The sequence below is a fragment of the Egretta garzetta genome, unplaced genomic scaffold, assembly GCF_000687185.1.
Source record: "Egretta garzetta isolate BGI_Z169 unplaced genomic scaffold, ASM68718v1 scaffold212, whole genome shotgun sequence".
Lineage (NCBI taxonomy): Eukaryota > Metazoa > Chordata > Aves > Pelecaniformes > Ardeidae > Egretta > Egretta garzetta.
This window is the reverse complement of record NW_009258759.1, coordinates 17,801-35,239: the sequence shown is the minus strand read 5'-3', so window position 1 is coordinate 35,239 and position 17,439 is coordinate 17,801. Positions and strand designations below refer to the sequence as shown.

The window sequence follows — 17,439 nt, the reverse complement described above, 5'->3', positions numbered from 1 at the left end:
AGGGTCTACAAACAGAATTTAGTACTTGACCCAGCTGTGGAACAGGTGGAAGGTAACTATGGGGAGGAAAAAAAAAAAAAAAAAAAAAAAGGATTTTGTTTTGAAACAGCTAGAAAGCTGGCACAGCATGTTCCAAACAGGTCCTGGCATAGGCAGTGTGGATGCAAACGAGTTTGCGCTGTTTGGGATTCTTTTTTGCCAGTCAGGTTGAAACTATATTTAACTCCTCGTGCTGGCAACAGAGAAAGTGCTGTTCTGGAAGCCGAGAGCAGCTCTTTACCACAAAGAGGGTGTTTTCTACCTAGGACAGGAAACTTACTGTCTTTGTCCTCCCCTGACACAGAAGGTTCCTGATGGGGGTGTAAAGACTGAGTAGGACTGAGAAGTAAGAGCTGGGATACAAGAGACATCCCCCCTCACAGTGGTATTCTCGGTGGATTTGGGTAGAGAAGGCAACACTAGTGAAACTGTCTTCAAATCTTGTGCTCTTCTTCAGAAACAGGAGAGAAGAAAAAATGTAATTTAAACATCACTCAGTTGTGATGCTAAAATCTAGAGTACTGGGTGTCACGTCACTACTGATGCTGCCATCCACCTCTGACTGCAATGACCAGCAAACTCTTTTCAAGAATTCATCTATTTTTCATTTTTTCTCTTACTGAATGCAGCAAGTGGAATGCAGCAAGTTATTAGAGATACTGCTGTGTTTCAGCTCCCTTCACATCATCTGTTCCTGCTTTACAAGGGAAGGTGGCAAAAAGACACTTTGGCTCACCTTGATGCTCATGACCCGCCTTTTTTACAGTTGGGTTTTTTCTTCCTTTTTAAGGGAATAACACATCATTTTGATCCCTACTGGCTCCTTCCTACAAATCTCAGAGTTCCTCATTCTCTGTGGAAAGAAGTAAAATATTTTACTTTCATTATACAGAAATCAATAGGATTCCAAATACCTACGTAACTGCACTCATACTCTGTGCATTAAACAACTACTGACAAAAGCAATGGGTAATAGTTTTCTTTATAGAACACTCTGAACATCAGGTGTATTTACAAGAACAGTGTTTTGAAAGTGGAATTTGCAGGTGATCCTTATTAATGAATTTCAGCTGTAATCAATAACCAGCACTGTCAATGCTGCAAAGCATTAAAATCTAGACTGCACAGCAGACCACTACTGCAATGCCACTTTTATGTTTGCATAATGACAGCATATATGACAAAAGAAAGCACTACTTACAGAGATGCTGTCCGGTAGCGAAGAAGAGGCATCTGAAGACAGAAGTCTTCCATGTGTGCTGGTGGGCTTTCTCTCTTCATTTTTGTAAAAAAAATTAACTTGCAAGTTCTCTATTTACAGCCTTCTATGTTTGGATTGACATGACAGGGATGTAATCCCAAACTGTTACTGATTTAAGCCACCTGATTTCATCTCATTTTACTGTAGCTGGCTGTCTTGAGAGCACATGTCTACATGCTTGCTCAAATTTGGTTCAACGTTAGCATATGGTTTTAGAGAACTCTTGCTTACAGGAACAAGTCTCTCTAAGCAGTTACAGGATGAAGCCAACGTTAAGTAGGTATGTTCTAGAGATTGAATACTGAACTGGTCGTCTTGAGTGAACAAAAGTACTGACCAACAGCACGATCTGGTGGAATGAAGTATCATAAAAAGGCCTGGTACAATAAATTGAAATTTTAATACAGTTTGTGCCCCACTTGACTTCCAACATCTCTATGAAAGTCTTTCAGCTAACAGGGCTTCTGTGCTGAAGGACACATGAGTAACTTCAAAGCAGCTCTGGTTTTCACTCTGAAAAATACTGATGCTCATTTTCAACAATAGTCAGAAGCCTGAAAAACAATGATGGATTCAAAATGCCATTTGTTAGAACAAAACTCTTTAGATGTGGAGATTTTCTGTACCTGAGAAATCAGAGAAAGAAAATTTTAAAAGTATTTAACAACCAAATAGCACAAAGGTTATGTGTGCACTGTATTGTGAGTACAAGCGCTCTCTGTCAAGCTGCTCATTATATCAATACTTTGTAGATTGTCTTTGCTGGCCTCAGCATCTCCGTAGAAAATGAACATGAAAAAAGTGGTAAAATAAGAAAGAAATGGGACAGAAAGCAAGGCAAAACACAGAGGAAACAGGAATTAATCGAGGATAAAAAGACTACCAAGTCCTGGCAATACGCTGGGTGAAGGTACAGGGATTAAGGGAAGGTGTATTTTCCTTTTCAGCCAGCATGCACAGTACCTGTACAAGTCAGGTAAGTGGGCTGCAAGTAGATAGTAGAGAGTCAACCTCGAAAAGTGGGTACCAATACAAATCTCAAAGAAAAAAAAAAAAAAAACAACTGGATACTCTCTTCATTCTCTTAGTCCCCTCCCTCCACCTGAAATATCACAACTGCAATCAAACAAATCAAATAGGATAAAGAACATTTAGTGGCAATGTTTCCAAAGTGACTGGAAACACTTGGAGGTCTTTGATAATAAAGAACTACCTGACCAGGTGAAAAAAAAAAAAAAAAAAAAAGAAGTCAAACCTACTTACACATACTGCTTAATACTGTTAAATAATGCATTAACATACATTCAATGTTTATACAATTAATCTAGTGAATGCTTACAGAAACCTTGTACATTCTTGCATTTAAAAAAAAAGTAACAGTAAGAGGTGTTGCTTCAAAAAGCACCAAACACACGGCAAGAAATATTGCCAGCTGCCTTTTTATGCACCCTGGAGCATCACTAGTTCTCCTTCATGAGGAATCTTGGCATTAAAAGGGAATTTGGCAATAGAAAAGAGAATTTTATGAGCTGAATACCTTGTTACAGCCCAGAGTTGCTGTAAGAAGTAGCTGCAATTTGCTCTCAAGTTCTAGGAACTAAAACTCTGTCCTTTTGGCAATGCTAAAGAATTATGGAAAAATTTAAATTGAAATGCATGTCTGGAGGTCATAGAGTTTAACGCTCTGCTTCAAGCAGATCTAATCTCAAAACTACATCAGGTTGCTTTGGGCATCATCCAGCCATGTTTTGAAAGTCCCAAAGGACAGAGCCTCCACAGCCTCTCCAGGTGCAGCCTCAGAGTTGCACCGCTGTTAGTGAAGAAATTTTCCCTATGCCCAGGTGGGATTTCCTTGCTGCAGCTTGTGCCCATTGCCTTTTGTTCCTTTCTTGGTTCACCTTCAAGAGTGTGGCTCTGTCCTCTCTATAATATCTCCTCAGGTGGAAGACTGCTATTAGATGCTTCCTCCCCACCCCATCCTCCTCCTCACTAGGCTGAACAAGCCCAGTTCCCCTGTTTTTTTTTCTTGCTCCCTTATCAGCTCAGTGCTCCTGCACTTCTCAGTTTGCTGACACCTTTCACGTACTGGGGGCCCCAAACACCACAATCCATTCTTGTTAAACTTGAAACATCACTTGTTTCAGCCATGCACTACCAACAAAAGTGAGGCTGGCTTTGCAAAAAGATCCAGCTAAGGAACAAGAAAAGCTTTCTGGATGAAAACAGTGACAAAAGAGCAGGAAGAAAAAAAGGCAAAGAGAATGGCAGGCAGAGACTAACAGATAGGTTTGAAGAAATAAAACTCTGTCCAGGATGCAAACACACAACAGTTTTGCTGTGGTTTTATGATCAAGATATACATCCTGCAGCTGAAAGGGCAGCAACCCTTTCTCCTGCCCCAGCTGCTCATTTCTACCTACTCTTTCATCTGTGCCCAAGAGCTAGGACAGCTCTAAGGTAAACCAGACCAGGAGAAAGGAAGAGAAAGACAAACAACATTTGGCTACATCCATTCCCATATCTGGTTCACACTGTGGCCACTTCAACCTTCCCCTGGTTCAAAGGGAAGAAAAAGATGAATCCTGTAAACTGCAAAGTGATCGAACTTGACGTGAAGTTGAGTTACACTAGAGTCACTACGGGAATAACCTGTCCGCTGGAGTTGTCTCCTGAAGAAGCTGCCGTGGCTGCCCTTGGGCGAACTCCCACTTACAGTGCCACACAACGAACAGATGATAGGAAGGCTCTTGGAGCTCAGCTCTGGGCATGCAAAAAATTCTGGTGATCCCTGGCAGGGCACAGATACCTCAGCACCTACCTTGCTTTAGCATTAAAAAAGTTCTCTAAATGTCTTCCCTAAATCAATCCTGCTCAGCTTTAAGCCTTCTGCTACTGTTTCAGCACATTTCCTGACCAGCATGGTGACTGGAACACATAAGCTTTGGAATGAAATCTGGGTTGCACAGGAAGACTGACAGCACGTACCACCATTGCAGATGGGATAGCCCCAGCAGCAGCAATTCTGGTTACCCACCCTGCCGCAACAGCAGTGCTGGCTATAGCCACGGGTAGCTGCTGCAGCGGCAGGTGCCGGTAGCACCAGCAGTAGTAAGACACAGGCACTGCTATTTGCAGTGATGGTGACAGAGCAAGTAGTGTCACTGCTGACAGAGGAATATAGAGAATAGCTCTATACAGCTGTATCTATATAGCTATAAAGCTAATATCTGTGGTGCTTTGGCAGACACCACATACATAGTGGCATGGTGTTGACAACACGCATAACAGCAATGGTCTTTCACTTTTAAAAGACCACGAAGAAGATTTGCCTAGGATTATTAGTGATACTGCTTGCAATGCTAAACTGGAGATTAAAGTTTACTTCCTGGATTAAACAAATGTTTGAGTTGTCAGAGGGCTGTAAGAGCAGTCACATGTAACGTGGATATTTAAACTGACAGAACTCACTTTCAGCCACCCAGGATTCCTTTTCAACCTGTTGTTGGAGATACATACATATATAATTATTATTTTCATTGAAAGGCTAGGAAATACTTGATTTGGCCAGTTAATAATGGATTTCATGCGGAACCTCTATACTTGTGCCAAGTTAGGCAAGATCCTGAGGCAGCCAAGGGAGAGATCCCAGCATGGCCAAGTCCGTTTACCCTCTTCCAGGCACAGGCTTTGCTGCCTACAGGGAGAACCTTTGTCAGCAGCTGTGGGTCTTGAGATGAGCGGTCTAAAGTTTGCTTGGCTGTTTCTACAGCACATTTCAAGTAAAAAAAGCCCAAGACTTGGAGAAAGTAGAGCAAAGTCACCTTTCGTGTCCCTTCTGGTAATGCAAGCAAAAGCAATACCAAGACTGCCTGCACCGATGTGTAACTCGTTGACCAAATGCTGCATCTAAGCAGCCAAGAGGGGCCACGTGGCCTGCGAGCAGCTACACACAATGTACCACTAGCAGACAATGACTCCAAAAATGGCTTCAATTGCCTCCAAGTGCCCATACATCAAAATCTAATAAGCCAGAGCCCTTGCTGCTACAAGTCTGTAGCTAAAGGCCAAGAGCTGCCTTAATTTCTATTAAGAAGCACCTCCCATGAAAAACATGATAAGTCCTCGCAACTGTGACCATGATTCTTGCTCTTCATTGCGGGATTGTGTAGATGATTTATCTCTAGATGGAAAATCACACTCCTCCTCTTTTCCAGTTGCATCCTGTTTGCCATGTCACTTGTCTTGATCCTTCCTAATTCCAAAATTCTGCTTCACGCTTCTAGCTGCTCCCACTGACATTCTCATCTGAAAAGTTAATAGATGAATTCTGTATCCCGTATTCCCAGTTAATAAGGACTGCTCCAGGAGTTCAACTTCCTACCTGGTTTTGCACATGCTCATCATAATATTATCTAAATTAATCTTCCACAGCTTGCTTATGAAATGTCAGAGAAGGCAGTACAATGAAGATGACAAATCAACAATCATGAATTGGAAGCACAGTATTACTTGGCCAGAGGAATTGTATGCATGAGTAGAACTAACTCATATCCAGGGGAAAGGAAACTTTGCGTTCACTTTGAAAACCTATGCAGGATCATTCTTCACAGCAGAAGATAACAGATGTGTTGGTGCACGTGCCCCTGTTACCATGGTCTCAGAAAGACAACAGCAGCATCAGAGCTATTACAATTATACTAATCATTTTAAGGGCCATAGTAATGGCCATGCTGTCCACAAGGGGGGAAAAAAAAAAATCAATATAATAATGATCATGCAAAATGATAATGAGTATATAAATTCTGACTAACTATCCACTAGCTGGTGTGATAAAATTGCTAATGAAACCTAGCAGATTTCCACAAGGTATCTTTAGAAGAAAGAAGCTTTCATCCACAGGATATATCATGTTCTCTGTGCAAATCAGAGACGGCCGTTTTCATTGGAAGATCTGTTCAAATAATTCCTTTTTTTTTTTTTTCATGTGAAATGTTTTGCTTTTATCCATACTCCGACTGGACATGAGAAGAAAATTTTTCACCATGAGAACAGTCAACCATCAGAATAATCACCCCAGGGGAGGGGTTGACTCTGCCACATTGGACACTTTCAAGCCTCAGCTGGACAGGGTGCTGGGCCATCTTGTCTAGACTGGGCTCTTGCCTAGAAACGTTGGGCCAGATGATCCTTGAGGTCCCTTCCAACCTGTGATTCTATGATTCTATGATATAATTTGCACTGCTAGTAAAGACACCAGAACAGTTTTGTGAGGTGACAGCCACATCCAGGCATAGACTTACTGGAATTCTTCAGGTGCCACAACAAGTAAGGCAAATGTAAACCAACAAAAGCAAAGCTTGAGACCATACTGGTTTGTAACAAAACTAAATGGACTAAATAGATCAGTCAAATATTCTGAGGAACCTATGGTACCAGTTTCAGCATCCTGCTCTGTTGACCAGAGACTCTCCTATACAATTGTTGCAAGGATAAGAGAGCTTTGAGGCAGATTGTTCAAATTTTCCCTTCAACTAATACACATTCTTGTCAGGAATAGACCGTGTTACATGGGTTGATGTAAAGATACTATGGCTATTTTAAGATTTCCATAATCGTTGAATAGGTGCTGAATGGCCAAAACAGTTCCTTTTTTGCATCTGAATAAATGAGAGCTTCGCTACTGATCTACTGGTGTATTTTTATTCTTTCACTGAGAGACTTCTTCAGTTCCAGACTGAACAACCCCATCACCCCAACATACAGATATTATGACAAGAAAGACAGTGTTCCAATGAAAAAAGGCAGTGAACTGATCACAGTGCAGGAAAGCTCTGACCAAGAAGAAACTCCTTAAGACCTGCTAACAGCATTTCAAGTAAAACACATCAGAGGTGAGAACCTGGACCTAGTGAGAGCCCCAATGACAAGAAATAGTGGAGCAGAAGGAAAAACTCTCCTAAAAAGGCCTGGATCATCCGGTGAGGAGACAGGACATTTCCACAGTTGTATACCAAGGCTAAGACAACACGCGAAACCAAATTCCTTGCATTTGACACTCACATCTATAATGCTCTGACTACAGACTTACCCCCCTGGTCACCCTCAACACATGAAATGCCCTTCTATCACCAGCACTTCCCCCAGGCGAAGGGGACAAATAAAACCCCACCATTCTCAACATCCTCACTGGTGACTGTTTTTTAAAAGAGTTGTCAAATAACTGTGCCGCCCGATCTATGCAGCGTGGTTATTTGAAAACAAATGAACAAATGACATTTATCCTCCAGAATGGAAATCTCAACTCTTCTATCAATTGTCACACCCGGAGTGCACACCAGCCCCTCAAATAACCAGTTACATGCACTTTGAGGACACTACTCATGACAGTCACCCAGCACACCAGAGAAATACATCATGTTTTTGAAAGAGCCACATGGATACTGCATAAGAAATAGGTTTTATAAAAAAAAAAAATAAAAAAAAAAAAAGAGAGCCTCTATTCATTGTAGACATTGCTCTCAAACACCATCCCAAAAACTGTACAAAAAAATCCCTCAGAAAGGTTATATGTTAGAACATCCTACCCAGTGGAAAATGTTTCCCAGAGCCATCCCTGCCACTCTTTAAGCTGCCTCCCAACCTTGCTAAGCTTATCAACAGAAGGAAGCTTTTTGTGCAGAAAAAGAGAAAAGAAACAAGTACAACTTGTGAAAACCTTCCCTTCCTCATTCCCGTAAGTAGCTTCTATCCCAGACACCAGCACTCCCAAGTCTCATGCATGAGCTTACCTGGGAAGTCACATCCAACAGAGAAGCCACCCTCGTACCCCACAGTTGAGACCAAATAACTACTAAGACCAGACCGAACCTGCACAGACCACAGATAAAGCACAAACACAACAAACTGCTGCAAAAGCACCTCTCACAAGGTAATCGCTGACTCTTTGACTGTCAGTCCTGATCCTCAAGGGAAACCTATAAACTGCCCTCCACCCACAAGCCTAGGAATAAAAATTCGTAACATTTCAAGACAGCAAGACTGCGCTTCTCTGCTGCCGGATAACCTCCCCCACTCTCCACACTATCCCCGCCCATATCCATAACATTTCTCTTTCTCTGCCTACATCTAATCCAGTCATTTAAGCATGCCAGGAAACATCACGTCTTTCCCTGAAAAGACAAGTATCATATCATTTCTGCTTTCCTACAAATCAGCATTCCCACATTGAACTTGCCAGCGCTATTTCCTTTCCGAGATGATCTGATAGATACTGACTCAAAACTCTGAGGGATTTTCTCAATTTGCATTCCATTCTGAAAGCAAGCTGTCACTTTTAGGTCAGGCCTGAAGGTGGCTTGCACACCTGAAAGCTTTTCTCCTTTTCAAACTACACTGTTCGGTCTAAGGAAAGGCATTACCTCTGCATAACCTCTGCATACATCCTTAGACATCATGGCCACAACAATGCTACTATGTTTTTATACGGTTTAAAAATCAATCCATATTTACATTCCAAATAAAATTCTAAACCTTATAAAATGTTTCAAAACATGATTTTGAATCCCTAAAGGTTTAAAGACATGTCCCAAATCACTAAGGCTGTGGAAATTGGAGTGATATTTTATGAGGCCACTGTAAAATTCCGGTTCTCCAACTTAAACTTTTTACAAGTCATCACTATCCTCAATCAAAGGTTTGAAAATAGATCAGAGAGGGCTCATTGCCATTAGAGAGTAAGATAAAGCTAGAAAGACACAGAAACTCTTCATTGCTTAATATCACAAAATCAGTTGCCCTAACTACCAGTCTTCCTCAACAAATCAGCCAGCCCCAACCTCTGCTGGGAGGAATTATGCCTGTAGTCAGACTGTGGGAAAATAAACACGGATCAAAACAATGTGATATTCAAATGTCTTCACTCTCTCAACTTCCTGTTCACCATTACAAATAACTCTAATTGCCCTTGTTAAGTCTTCCATGAGATACAGAGTTTACATTTCAACACGCTCTCATTCACCTTTTCCCTCCCAGAGCCTTGGTTTCTGTAGGAACCACAGTCCAAATCTTGAGAGATGTAAAAAGCCAGCAGACGCACACTTCTGTTTGCTCCCCAACATTCACGCACATGCACAGAGGCACGCAGAGTCACAAACTTACTAATAAAATCATTTACCCATTTAAGATAGAATACATGTTTAGAAAACATTTGAACCATGGCACAGGAGGCGGAAGCTCCACTAACCAAATACTTTCTAGTTGAAAGCCTGTCGATGTGTCTACATTCAACTTATCTTTGTTTTCAAAAATGACCTGCACTCTTACCATCATGGTTGGAATTTCCCAGGGTCCATGGCTCATCGGAATCAAAGTGAGTATCTCCTCCTATTCCTGGTCCAGGAAAGTAAGCATGAGCTAGGAATCCACCTTCTCCATCAAACGGAGAACTGTCTCCATGGAAACCAGAAGCAAAAAATATCATAATATCTGCCTCCTTTCTGTCATTTTTAATTTCATGGTAAGGGACCTCTTCAAAGGTAAGTGGCGTCACTCTCTGCCAAACATCAAATGCCTGACGAATGGCTCTCCTTGTATCAATCTCTCCAACCTTGGGGGTATAGTTGTGCACACTGTGTGAATGAGAAAGAAGGGTTGTTTAAATTTGCAGAACACATTCAAGACTTCTTATTCTAATTCCAATACACAGCCACATCTACACAGTTTCCATTTCCAAAGGGTCTTTATTTTTTGCAGACACCACTTTGTGCATGCAAAGTTTTCCTGTTACAAATGAAGTTACCAACAAAACCACAGCCCTGAGCTAAAGTCTACATTTACTAATGAGAATCTTCCCAATACTTTGGTTGATCTTGCATCACTTCCTGAAAACCTGATAACCTTTCAAACCCTGGCGCAGACAGCTAAGTAATTTAGTTTAACAACATAAATGACTTTGGATTTTGTCTGAAATTATCGTGCTAAAAAGGAATCCAGTGTATGAAAAATCCCAGCTACTACAATTTTTTTTGAGAAACAGACCTTTCAGTAAACTATACAACCTTACTTACATGAGCGGCTTCATTCTCAGGACTACTCCAAATACTTAAGAGCTCGTAGGAGAGACGGACCTGACAGTTTTGTGCAACCTAGTCCATGACGGCTGATGATACAGATTATGGGGGGGGGAGGGCGGAGGGGGGAAGGTCAACTGCACATAAATTTCCCATAATTGTAAACTTTAGCTTAAAAAGTACTGTCAATGAAGTGGGTTGTGTCTGCATATAATAGAGTCAAGACCTATTAAACTTGGCTCAGGCAATATGAAATATCTGTGTCATGGAAACAACTTTCAGTCTTTAATGAAACTGGCTCGATTTAATATAAAGATTGACAGATGAAAGACTGTAACATGTTCGGCGGTAAAACAAGATATCTATCACTTGAATGGCACAGTACAAATACCGCAATTGGAAAGTTAAACAACTACTAGTTTGCCAATGGCAGAAGCGAAGCCATCTGCCAAACTGCTTCCCGTGGTTATGCATACGCTTAAGATTAGTTTTATTTATACCAGTTTTCCCTAAGGTCTAGAACAGGTTAGAAGCAGGGTCTGACTCTCAGATCTTCACATACAGAAGGTGTACCCTTTACAATTTGAAGTTAAGGAATGATTACTGGTGGAAGCTTTGAACTTGTCCCCAGAACTAGTCCCTCCTCCCGGTCTCCACAGTCCTGCACTTGAAGAATCCCCCACCTCCTCCTTTCTCAGACCTCTCAGCAGAAGCAACAGAGTGCCCCAGTCCCCGATTCTCCTTCCCTTCACACCATCATTACCTCTTCCTACACATTCTGGTACCTTCCTGATGCTGTGGTCACTCATATTTCTACCTCTTCACCACAGACTTACTTTCTGTCTTAGCCTTGTTCACTCATACCTTCTCCTTAATGTCTACATTCCTAATTCTTATTCCTCTGCAACCTCCTTTCCCTCTCAAAAAAATGAAAAGGCTATACTTTCAACTAGAGGGGGGGTTAATTTTATTTTGAAGCGATACTCTTACTGTCAGAAACTTCCATTGGCATCATTCAGCAACTGCCTTTCAAATGCTAAGGGCCTAAATGACTCCAACAAAACACATCTCTGGGAAACAACCGTCAGTACATAACATTCATTTGACGCCCGTAGCCCACCTTCAGCATATTGCCTCAGCAGGCCTAAGTCTGGACAAAAGCTCTACCACATGAGCAAAAGTAAAACATCTGCAAAAATAATATTCAGTAAAACACTGCAAATCAGTAGAGGGAGAAAGCATCATGCCCTTAGACAATGATGTTCCTTCTGTTTTAATGGTTTGCTAAAAACGACACATGATCTAAGAGCTAGAGCCTTAGATTTCTGAGGGAACAGAAAGGGACTTACTAGGCTTTTCCTGCCAAAATTAGGCAACTGATGGCTGGGATTTAGGCATCTTTACAGATCAGTTATTTTCTACTTGAGAATAGACTCATCAGTTACTCCAGTGCTCTGAAAGTATTCCCCTCCACCACATTCTCAGAATGAAAGCCTCAACTAGGCATTACAGGGAAAATCCACTTTTTAAAAGTACTAAACAAATTTGCATACCAAACAAGCATAGAACATTTTTTTTCCTCAAACAAGAAGGGGCAGGGAGGGGGCTATACCTGTAGGTTATATGCTTCTGCCTCCACTTCTGTCCAGTTAGTGCATACCGCTTTTTCCTCCGGCTATAACGTAGGTGAGGATGATCTGGCACTCCACATCGAGGCTTCTTCATCCACCTGGAAAGGAAGGAAAGAAAAAGCAAGCTAACAGGGAGTTTGGAAAAGAGATTGAAAAGAACTTGGGGTGACAAGAAGGCCTCTGAGGGGTGGCCAATGCAGACACCAAGAAGGGCTCAGTCTTCCCTCTCAGGTTTACACTCTTTGCACAGAGTTGTACACCCCACCTCCATTGGCAATCCACGCACCTCAGCACATCAAAAAGAATCCATTTTTCCTTTTGGAAACACAGATACCAGATCAGGTAGCCTTTATGTTTGACAAGAGCTTAACAGTGATAATGCCACAGAAGAGACCCAGATCAAAATTGCATGTGCACTGGGATCAAACTCTCCTATTGCCTACTCTATCCGCTCTCCATTTGTTAAAGTACCCCTGTGCCAGTAAAAAACCCTCCAACTCATAGCTTGCTAGGTAAGCCTGAACAAGTACAAACATGACCCTCCCAGATAATGACTAAGGCTTTCACCTGTAATGACCAGAACAGATCACTCCAATCTGTGGGTCACAGTCATCAAATTCTGTTAGGTCCTCCCCATAACCCGTGACTCTTTTGATTTGACTCATGATGTAGGAAACTCTTGCCTCTATGGTCAGGTGAACTGAAAGAGCAAAGGGTGCTGTCCCTTGCACGGGGATCCATGCAGTATTATCAGAGAAGTCAGGTCCCCTCCCCTTATCTCCTTTACTTCCAGCCTTAGCAGATCTTTGGCTTATTTCTTGCACCAGCTTGAGGGTGGTCAAACACTGGCACAAGTTGCCCAGAGAAGCAACAGTCTTCATCCTTGGAGGTATTCAAAACCCAACTGGACACGGTCCTGGACAACCTGCTCTAGCTGTCCCTGTCTGAGCAGGGGGTTGGAATAGACGATCTCAAGAGATCCCCTCCAACCTAAATGATTCTCTGACTAGGAGAAATAGACTGTGCCCCAGAATACTACCCCGCTTGCTGGTGTGGGCACACTCCAGAGGAGTCAGAAGTGGCTTATGGAGGAACAAATCTGCTCATCACTGCATGCAGCAGCAGGGGAAAAAGCAGATGGACAGAAACAGAGAACCTACACGTACTAGTCTGCAACTGTCCCAGCACAGCAACTTTCTGTCCCAGCCACATGCTTTAGGATTTTGCAGTGCAGCCCAGGACAGGAGATCAGAGCCCAGGAATAATGCAAGCAGTCTCTGGCCACAGCCTCCCAAGCACACCAGCACTGCCCTCAGCCTCCTGCTTTGGGCAGCTGCTGGGGACATTGCCACTGGCATTCTTCAGGCATTTTATGCATTTGAACCACTTACTCTCATGGCAAAGGCAAGTGTCCGCTGTGACGCAGTGCCTTAAGAAGACGCTGCAGGACACGGGGTGCAGAAACATGCTACTGCCTGGTCACACGCGAGAAGAGCATTGCAGCCAAACCTGACAGATTTCTCACACAGGACTGCAAATTCTCTCCCTTCTCCTCAGCAAGGCTTCCCCAACACCCCTGGCCACCTGGGGGACAACTTTTGGCCTCCATCAACTGCAGCCAGCCAATGCCAAGTAGTCCATATGTGCCCACATGCTTGAGTCTAAACAATGTACATCTTATCTATCAAAAATATTAGCCCTTCAGGAAGGGAGCATCTTCCCATCACCAGTAGATGGTTTACAAGACTCCTTTCTGGGACACCTTTTAAATGAAAACCAAATAGGCAGACACTTTGCTTCACAAGAACAGCCTTTCAGAGCGCATGTATGTGCTCCCGGTTCAGGCAGTCAGGGTGACCTTCCCTTACACCACTTCCTATATGTAAAAACTATGGGTACTTACAAATTTCAGTGCAGTCATCTGTCATCTTCTCCCCACCAAGAACAGAGCAAATGAGAGTTGTTATACATATCATACTGTACCTGAAAAGAACCCAAGCTGTGTATACAAAGCTAGCACAGATCTTCCCTGCTTATGTTACCTTACATTTAGCAGTATGGTATGTCTTTCAGAAATCTAAGTAACCTGTGGATATCAGATCTGTCTTGCCCACACAACTGCTGCCACCTTCAAAGAAAAGCGGTACATCTAAGGATTGCTTTTAGAAAAGCCATATTAATTCAACCTCAATACACTGTGTTTTTCCAAGTGTCCTTTATTTATGTTCTTTTGCACTGCTTCTACCACTTTGCTAGAGAAATGCTAGGCTTACGGTAGCCATGTTCTTCTAGATATTTCCTGAGTATTTTTTAAAAATAATCCAGTCATATGATACGGTACAGAATTTTTAGGATAACCTTATGCAAACCATAGTGTGAATTAGGTTTTCATCTCTTGAGCTTCAAGAGAGCTCCAGTACTCTGAACATCACTACCATCAGGCCCTGATTACAGTCAGAAAATGACCTAGTTTATCTTTATTAACATCACCTAGAAGACAAAAGGGTAGCAGGGGAGTGCTACCAAACCAACACGGATGTGTAGGACAAGTCACCAGGACCTTCCAGTACAGTGCTAGCTATGCTGACACAGCAGCAATACATCACCAAGCCCCTCACACCTCAACATGTTTCACGTCTGAACACCAGCTGCCCCTTCCCATCACCCGCTTGATGCCCAGCAGGCTGTGGGAAATCAGCCTCCCCCCCAGATTAGTCCCATGCTTTCAAAGTCGATCAGAACTGCACAGAGACTCGACCAAAAGTTAATTCTCTCAAAGGTAGTCAAATTCCCTGCCCATGTGTCAGCTCCATCACAACGTACAGACACAGAGCAGGGCGCAGGCTGTTCCAGAGGCAAGCTGTAACACTGGCACCCTGGGCTTTAAGGGCTTCTCGAGCCAAAGCTTCCAAGCTATCAGCATTTGCAGAGCTACACATGGCTGCCTAACTCTTCTCTCAACCCCATTACATTTAGGCCTCTCTGAATCCCCACATTCTACCAGTTTGTTCTAGAGCTCAGCCACACACTTCCTGAAACAGACCTAGAAAAAAGCCCAGCTACCTGGTTAGAGCTAGGCAGTGCCCAAATTGTCAACAGCCTGTGCTAACATCAAGCTGAGAATGTTTATCTGGACCAGTTCCCTGGTTCAACTTACTTCCCAGACATATGGGCCCTAGTCTAATCACGTGGGCCAGGGTACAGGTCCAGCTATCTCTTCTTTTTTCAGCAGGGCAGATCTATGGCAAAATAATCACAAAGCTGCAGCTTGCTGCCGTTGATCTTCTTTAGCTGAGCTTTTCGACAGCCATTCTCTGCTGAGGAGTTTGGATAACCTTTTCTGTGTTCCAGGGGATTTATAAAAACATATCGCATCAGAAACAACATCAAAAGACAATTACTTGAAGCAGGATTCAGATACTTATGGTTGCTTCCCCCCCTTTTGTTTTAAATGGGGGCACCAATAAAATTGGATCATCAAAATTTATACTTGGCACTGTTCACGCATCGACTATTGTGTTCCTCCATCTGCTCAGCATGCAGAAAACAGGTAATTTCCAAAAGCAGTGACATCCATCTCTTGTCCAGATGCAGCAGCTTTCACCAGTTCAAGCTCCAAGCCCTCCACAAGACTCTCCTAAACAGAGGAAGCTGCCACTCTCCATTGCCTGCTGTTGAGCTGGTGGGAGTGGTATCTTTAAAAAGCTGTGTCATGTATCCCATGGCGAAGGACCCACACAACAGGATCAAGACAAAGCACAAGACACACAAGGCACTTCCAGCACAAGTAAGACTAGTTCTTGGTTTACTCCAGGGCCATGAGATTAAGACAAACACAACAGTCACCACCGCCTTCTCTGCCGGCATGCTCCCAGGGCTGTTTCCTTGCCTAGCTGCTGAGCAAAATTACAACTCAACCCACTAGCTGCAGGCAGAGAGAACATTCACTGAGGCACTGTCAACTGTAGGGCATGGGAGGCTGGTTTACGTATTCTCCCCTGCTCTCCCTACAGGAGCTGTGTATCCTCACCTGCTACCTTGAGACAGCCCCTCTCCTGAAGGGACCCCCATGCCACTGTCCTGTTGGGTACCAGTAAGCAACACCAATGGTGGTGTTCCTTGTCATTTCCGACTCCCACTGGCAGCACCTGCACGGTAGCTTTCACACACCTGGATACCACTTTTGGAGGAAAGAACAAGCTCAGGATTTAGGAGGGTGTGGGGAAGGGGATGAAAAACTTCAGGCTTCCATAGTAAGCATAAACAAAATATGCAGAATTTGTTGCCTAACAAAGAAAATACAGAAAATAATAACTTTGCATTCTTGACTGATTCTACAGTCACTTTGAAGGGACAGAGCTTATAACGCTGACAGAAGTGACAACAAAAATTCATAACTGCAATCTGAGAACTCCTAACACACACTGAACTAACCGCTTAGCAAACGCCTGAGTAAGCCAGAGCTCTTGGAGCCAGCCTGCCTTGCCAGCTCTCCTTTCCAGCCTGAGGAAGCGACAGCCCCACAAGGCCCAGCCAGACAGTTTTGAGTTGGAGGGCCAACTCAAAACACAGGCTCACAGCTAACAGCAATTGGGACCTCTTTTTCCTTTCATGTAATTTCTAGGTAGGTACTCCTGCTCCACCCTGTCATACAACATATGGACCTACTGATTCAGGACAGATGGAGGCAGAGCAACCGAACATGCCTGCAAAGCACGCCCACGTTTGGTTCCAGCCAAGGTTTCAAGCCTTTGGAGACACGACTTTCAGAAGAGGGAACCATTTAGGTTTTTCACCCCTCAGCCTTCGGGTGTTCATGCACCAATCAACCTCTGCTCATTCATAAACTCAGCAAAACATGGGCAACACAGTCCTTTCCTCCAGAAAAATACTTTTACTTATTAAAGCAGGGTCCCCCACAGACAGTTTGGTCCATTCCCTTGTCACCCACAGGGCAACAGAAACAGCTCCCTAACTTTCCAAACTAGCACTCTAATATCATAGCCCCTTCTTCCCCCACTCCCTTCCAACTCATAAGCATCCCAACTGCGAGCTTCTACACACCAACTGCACGTACACAAGATTGCTTTCTGGCTCTGCTTCAGCATTCACTTACAAACCGTGCTATTAATGGCAAAGAGAACTCGGATGGAAAATCCTTTAAAAAGCATTTAACTTTCCAAACTAGCACTCTAATATCATAGCCCCTTCTTCCCCCACTCCCTTCCAACTCATAAGCATCCCAACTGCGAGCTTCTACACACCAACTGCACGTACACAAGATTGCTTTCTGGCTCTGCTTCAGCATTCACTTACAAACCGTGCTATTAATGGCAAAGAGAACTCGGATGGAAAATCCTTTAAAAAGCATTTCATTTTCAAAAAAAAAAAAAAAAAAAAAAAAAAAAAAAAAAAGGTTTTTTCTTTCCCGTAAAGGAAA

General features: G+C 43.1%; 1 protein-coding gene across 1 annotated transcript in view; it reads right to left on the bottom strand.

The window, feature by feature from the left end:
* Nucleotides 1–17,439, bottom strand: part of MMP24 (matrix metallopeptidase 24) — a 42,630-nt gene that overhangs the window by 23,237 nt on the left and 1,954 nt on the right. Inside the window, exons 2-3 of the mRNA XM_009649293.2 lie at nt 11,981–12,097; nt 9,623–9,927 (exon numbers count right to left, since the gene is read on the bottom strand). Of these exons, the coding sequence (XP_009647588.1) occupies nt 9,623–9,927; nt 11,981–12,097 (422 nt within the window). The remainder of the gene's footprint in view (nt 1–9,622; nt 9,928–11,980; nt 12,098–17,439) is intronic.